The sequence below is a fragment of the Octodon degus genome, unplaced genomic scaffold (genome assembly GCF_000260255.1).
Source record: "Octodon degus isolate 3935 unplaced genomic scaffold, OctDeg1.0 scaffold00068, whole genome shotgun sequence".
In the NCBI taxonomy this organism is placed as follows: Eukaryota; Metazoa; Chordata; class Mammalia; order Rodentia; family Octodontidae; genus Octodon; species Octodon degus.
In genome coordinates, this window is record NW_004524644.1 from 5,054,743 (window position 1) to 5,060,742 (window position 6,000).

Genomic DNA, 6,000 nt, shown 5'->3' on the forward strand with positions numbered 1-6,000 from the left:
GTACTTGAGTTAACACAGATACTCTGCCACAGATCTCTATCTCCAACATTTTCTTAATCTGTTTTGGGACAGTTGTGCTAAACTGCCCAGGTTGGCCTCAAATTTGTGATCTTCCTAAATCTCCTGATTAGCTGATTATAGGTGAGTCACCATGTCCAGCTTTTTTTTAACCTAAATTAAAGGAAGTAACAGAAACTAAGGTGGGAATGAGGTGTGAACTATGTAAACTAAGTTATAGTCAAACTGGTAATATCACATAATATTAAAAAACCTTAAATCAGTTGTATGTAAATAAGATTTGTTATTAAATATTATACTAGGCATAAAATGCTTACATTTTCTACACAGTAAAATTAATTTCACTTGCAGAAGTATTAAACTTCATTTTTTTTTAAATCTCAGTAAGAGGATGGAAGCTTTGGAAGAAGATAGTAAGCTTTTAAAAAGTTCTTTTGTTTTCTTCAACCTAAGAAAAGTATTAAATGTATGGATAAAGCATAAGAAAGGAAAAAAAACTTCCTATAACTTCTTCAAATTCTTCAGTTAAAAAAATTTTATTCAAAAAAAAAAAAAAAAAAGAATTTTGTTCCCCATAAATAGAGGGAAAAAATAGGAAAAAAAAATTGTTTCCCATATTTATTGGGAACAAAATTCTTGAAGAGATAGCAAGCTAAAAATGACTGACAGGGGGGCCTGGCCCTAGCCAGCCAAAAGTGCCCTGAAGGCATTCGAGGAGAAAAAAAAAAAAAAAGTGAATGACAGAGTCAGAAACAGGCTTGGCTCTAGCAAGGAGGGAAGAGTGTGGGAGGGAAAGAAAGGGGACATCAAAAGAATTAAGATGTCGTGTTATGGACCAACGCCTGTGATGAATGTAATCACTGGTACCACAGACATAGATTAATAAAACTGCAAGAGAAAAAGTTTGGGGGCCAGGGAGCTGGCTCAGTAGAATAAGCGCTTCCCTGACAAGCGCAAGGGCCTGAGTTCAGTCCCCGGTTCTACCAACAAAAAAAAAAAAAAAAAAAGGAGAAAAGTTTGAAGCCTGTATTTCCCATATACTATCTGGGTGAGATTGGGCAATTTTTCTTATGTGCTCTTATGCCTTGGTATCCTTATTTGTAAAATGGGACAAACAGCACTTAATTTAATTTACAGAAATGCAACCAAGGTAAAATGAACCTAGTCTCCATCCCTGAGGATGTGGCTCAGAGGCTGAGTACTTGCCTACCGTAACTGAGGTCCCAGGTTTCATACATATCCCTTTTCCTCTGGGCCCCAAAGCATTATACTTGGCATTACATATAACATTTGAATCTCAAGAGTCTTCCCACGAAGGTGGGGAGGGAAATGAGATGGGGAAAAAAAAAAAGGAATTAAAGTGCACTATGAGAGCTGGCCAAATAGCTCAGTGGATTAAAAAGTATCTGCAAGCAGGCTCAGGGACCAGAATCTGCTGTGCCAGCCCTGCCCTTGGGGCGGACTGAGAGGGCAATAGGGACTGGGCATGGTGGCATGTACCTGTAATCCCAGCTCTTGAGAGGTTGTAAACAGGAGGATCACTATGAGTCCAATCTAGTAGTGAGACCCTGAACACCCTGTAGACCCTTCCCTTAAATACAAAAAAAAAAAAAAAAAAAAAAAAAAAAATGCTGGAAGATTTAAAGTGCAGTATGTATGTGGACCAATTTCTAACAAGTAATGGAAATATCATATATTATAAACATACCAATTTACAAATTTTTCCCAAATTAAATGCTACAAATTACAAGTGAAAAATACCTACCTGGACCTAGAATAAATCCTAATGCTTGGCACGTGCTTGTATTTGCCATGGAACTTGTTCTTTCCTGAAGGGAAGTAGCACCAGCAACATATGATCTAACAACTGCTACATTTCCTAAGAAAAGACAATAACACAAAATGAACGCAATTTCTTTTGGTTTATAAAGTTCAAATAATTTGGCTGATACAGACGAAATGCTAGCCAACAGTGTGGTCACTTCTTCCCTTTTTCAGTCATACAACAAATGTAAGGTATTTTTACTGAACAAATATATGAATTAATGGGACACAGTACTTTCAGCAACAAGAAACTAGTTCTGAATGAATGATGAAATGGCACTGTAAGAATATAAAAAAGGAATATCAGACTTTAAATATTCAGAAAGATCTGACTAAATGGCATAATAGTTATTGCTACAACTGTTTTTAAACAAGAGGTATCAACAAATTGCACACAAAGATCTGTGATATAAGAAACAGGAAAAATCTACTAACATTTTAACTCTAAATTTTTATTCAGAGCTTATAACGCTCAACTGACTGTGCTAGGAGCCACAGAATATTAAAAAGTATCATAAACTGCCTCTAATTACAAAAAGTTTGCTAATTGGTGAGAAAGGGCAAAAACGATTAAATGCAAGTGCCCAACAACAGAAACAAATGATCCCTTAAGGAGCAGGGTAGCCAGAAAGGCTGCATGTATGATGTAGAACTTAACCTGCCTCTTGAAGAATAAAGAACAATGAGAGCAAAAAAGAGAAGCTATAGATAATAGGCGTCGTGAACAAAGGCAGAAGGACAGCAGAGCTATCTAGCTTTTTAAGGAGAGATATGTGTTGGGGCTGTAGGCTATGACATTGAGAAGGAAAGAGGCCAGCTAAGAGAGGGCCATAAGTATCAGGATAAGTGTATACTTGACAGGAACAAACACACACGAATTCATTACCTGCTCCAAATCCCACCAATCCACGAGCGATCAACATGTAGTATTTATTATGAGAAGCCGGGACGTGGACATAAGCATAGAGGCAGTTGGCTGCCACCGAAATTAAGATGGAGATGACAAGAGGCTCTTTTCTTGGCCTATAATTAGACCATAAACCAAATATAGGTGAAGCTACCATCTGGCCAAGACTAAATGAAGCAATAACCCAGCCCAAAAAACGTGCATCAGCTGTCTGATCAATCTGCAGAGAAACATACATACAAGGCTTTAAGAATTGTTATCCAACAAAGTTTATTATTCATAGTAAGAGATTTAAACTTTTCACTATACAATTAAATGTGCTACAATGAGCTGTACACACAAAAATAAAGGCTTCTCTGGCTACCCAGCACCTTTCATCTTTTAAAATGATTATAGAAATTAATAGTTCACCAAATCTTATTAAGAAGATAATTACTATATATATATATATATATATATATATGGATCAATATCTTTGTAAACTATAATGTGAGGTATTCTTTAAATCTTAAGAATATAATTTTTGAGATTTATACTTTCCTATACACAAAACAGCCATTAGCATCATACTTTTTTAAAGCTGAGTACAATAGTCAAATGTGTAAAAAAAAAATTATAGTCATTTTTCTCATTAAAACTATTACTAATTCTTCTACTTCCACAATTGAGGACTTCATCCACTTAGAAGGAAGTTTGGCTTTTTTGTTTTGGAATTCTGTTTTTTGTTTTCATGATGCTGGGGATTGAACCCAGAATGCTACACATGCTAGGCATGTCCTCTAGCCCTGAGCTACAACCATAGCCATGAAGAAAGCTTAAATATCATGATGAACATTGAAGGAAGACTCAAACGACTAAAATTCCAAAGGAGATACTTTCAGAAAAAACTTTATCCTAAGAAAACAGACCATGGTGGCAACCCATTTTGGGCCCCTCTTGTCTCTCAAGAGCTATAATTATTCCCCCTTCCTCTTCCCCAATAAATTTTCCTACTCTTAAAAAAAGAAAGAAAAGATAATGGACTATGGTACAAATTAAAAGATCTTTTAAATGCAGTGAACTCTAGTTTGGAAAATGACCATTAATTTTTTAGAAAATACATTTAAACAAAGGTAAGTGTAAAGAAAAATCATGGACTTTTCCTTCCTAAAGACATCTTTTTTTTTTTTTTTTTTTTCCTAAAGACATCTTTAAGAAGCTTAAAACAGAAATATTTTGGTAAAGCCAGATGCAGTGACAGATGCTTATAATTCCAGTATTCGGGAGGCTGAGGCAGGAGGACCACTGCGAGTTTGAGCCACCCTGGGCTACACAGTGAATTTAAGGCCAGCCTAAACTACATGGCAAGACCTTCTCTCAAAAGCAAGCAAACAAACAAAATGAGTATATTTAGTTTAGGCACTTTTTCAGTTTTTATTCAGAAATATTACTTTTAGTTTGTTTAGCCCTTTTTATTAAATATAAACTAATAATTTCATATCATAAAAGGTCCTCAAAGAAGCAATGGAAACTCAATGTTAAAGTTAACTATTTAGTGTTGACAAGACATAAAAAGCATCTTCTCGGGGCATCAGCTAATGATAATCAAGAGGTCATTTCATGAACAGAAGTGAGCTGACCCTTCTAGAGACTGGGAGAAACTTTCCTTGGAACTAGATATTCTTCACAGTACCTGGAAAGCCACCATCTGCTCTATCTGTAACAAGCAAAAAAAAAAAAAAAAAAAAATGCTCTGGGAGATACAGACCAGGGTCCCTCAGGCACCGTCACCTGTGCTCCAGGAGGTCGCCCTCCCTCTCGTGACAGGAACAGCACATCCTGTTCTCTAGTCCTATCTAGTTCCAAGGAGCTCTATCATGCTGTTTTCAGAATCAAACTGAAACCAGCTGTTCTTAAACAACAGATCAAAAGCTAACCTGTCTCTCTAGCCTCCTTTCTCCGCATGCTCTTTTTTCCCAATTCTATCTGCCAGTGGTGAAACTGAGGTTTCCAAGCCTCTGGGCCTTTCTGCACAGGCTGTTCCAGGCCCTTTCTCACCAGAGGCCCTCCCAACCCCCACACTCTGGCTGCCTCCTTGCCTCCAGCTCACCATGTTCTACTGAGCCATCTCTGTGGCCTCAAAATTAAGTTCACAGGGGCCGGGAGATGGCTCAGTAGAATAAGCACTTGGCAAGCGCAAGGGTCTGAGTTCAATCCCCAGTTCCACAAAAAAAAAAAAAAAAAAAAAAAAAACCACCCTAAGTTCACACATTACTAATTTTGAAAGTTCCCATTCCATTTTCATTTGGATTAACCACACCCCAAGCTGCCTCAATACCCTCTCTCACAAGTGCATACACAAAGCATTCTGTTAAGACTTCTACCCAATCTGTAATATTGCCAAGTAATTATCTGTCACCTTGCTTAATTTTGGTTACTTCAGATAAAGTGTCTATGACTTCTTTAAAAATTAAAAACCAAACAAACAAACAAAACCCTCAGAAGATACTGAACTTCAAAATATTCTCTAAAAACTTTGACATCAAAGTTTCAGGAGCACTAGCACCTTGTTCCAAGAATGTAGATATACGTATGGATATTCTAAGCTCAACTACAGTATTTTCTGAGAGTTCATGGCTTACTTATTCAATTAATAGTCACTGAGGTTGCCAGGTGTGGCAGCGCACACTTCTAATATCAGCACCTGGGGCACTGAGGCAGAAGGATTGTCATTAGTTTGGGGCCAGCCTGGGTTAAACGGTGAGTTCAAGGCCAGTCTGGGATGCATAGCGAGATCCTTTCTTAAAAAGCCACACACACAAACACACACAGACACACACACATACACACAGAGTCAGAGAAAGAGAAAAAGAGACAGACAGACAGGCTGACAGAGAAAACCAACTGAAACCCTCTCTCTAACACAAACTTATTTAAGGCATTAGGGACACAAAAATTAATACACAGATCTTGTCAACAAAGAACTTCTCAGCCAGGTTCCAGTTACATATCTAGGTTTGAAAAATCCTAATGGCCTGAGAAAATAAGCAGGATGCCTTAATTCTTCATGAGGATAATGCACAGAGCTTTTATGAAAATTATTTGAGCCAACAGATATATGATGCTGAATAGTATGTCAGCATACAGTACCCACTTAGGGAATGCTACACCTCCAGTACATGAGGGATTTCTTTGTTGTACTAATATCAAGGTCCCAAGTTTGATCTCCTGTACAACAGAAGGAGGAGGAGGAGCAGGAGGAGGAGGAGGAG

The 6,000-nt window shown here is 37.5% G+C and overlaps 1 protein-coding gene across 4 annotated transcripts in view; it reads right to left on the reverse strand.

Annotated features, from left to right (window-relative positions):
- Mfsd8 (major facilitator superfamily domain containing 8) overlaps window positions 1-6,000 on the reverse strand; it is a 35,145-nt gene that overhangs the window by 16,274 nt on the left and 12,871 nt on the right. For all 4 annotated transcript variants that reach the window (XM_023719522.1, XM_004635019.2, XM_023719521.1 and 1 more), the window contains exons 4-5: window positions 2,729-2,969; window positions 1,784-1,897 (exon numbers count right to left, since the gene is read on the reverse strand). In XM_023719522.1, the coding sequence (XP_023575290.1) occupies window positions 1,784-1,897; window positions 2,729-2,969 (355 nt within the window). The remainder of the gene's footprint in view (window positions 1-1,783; window positions 1,898-2,728; window positions 2,970-6,000) is intronic.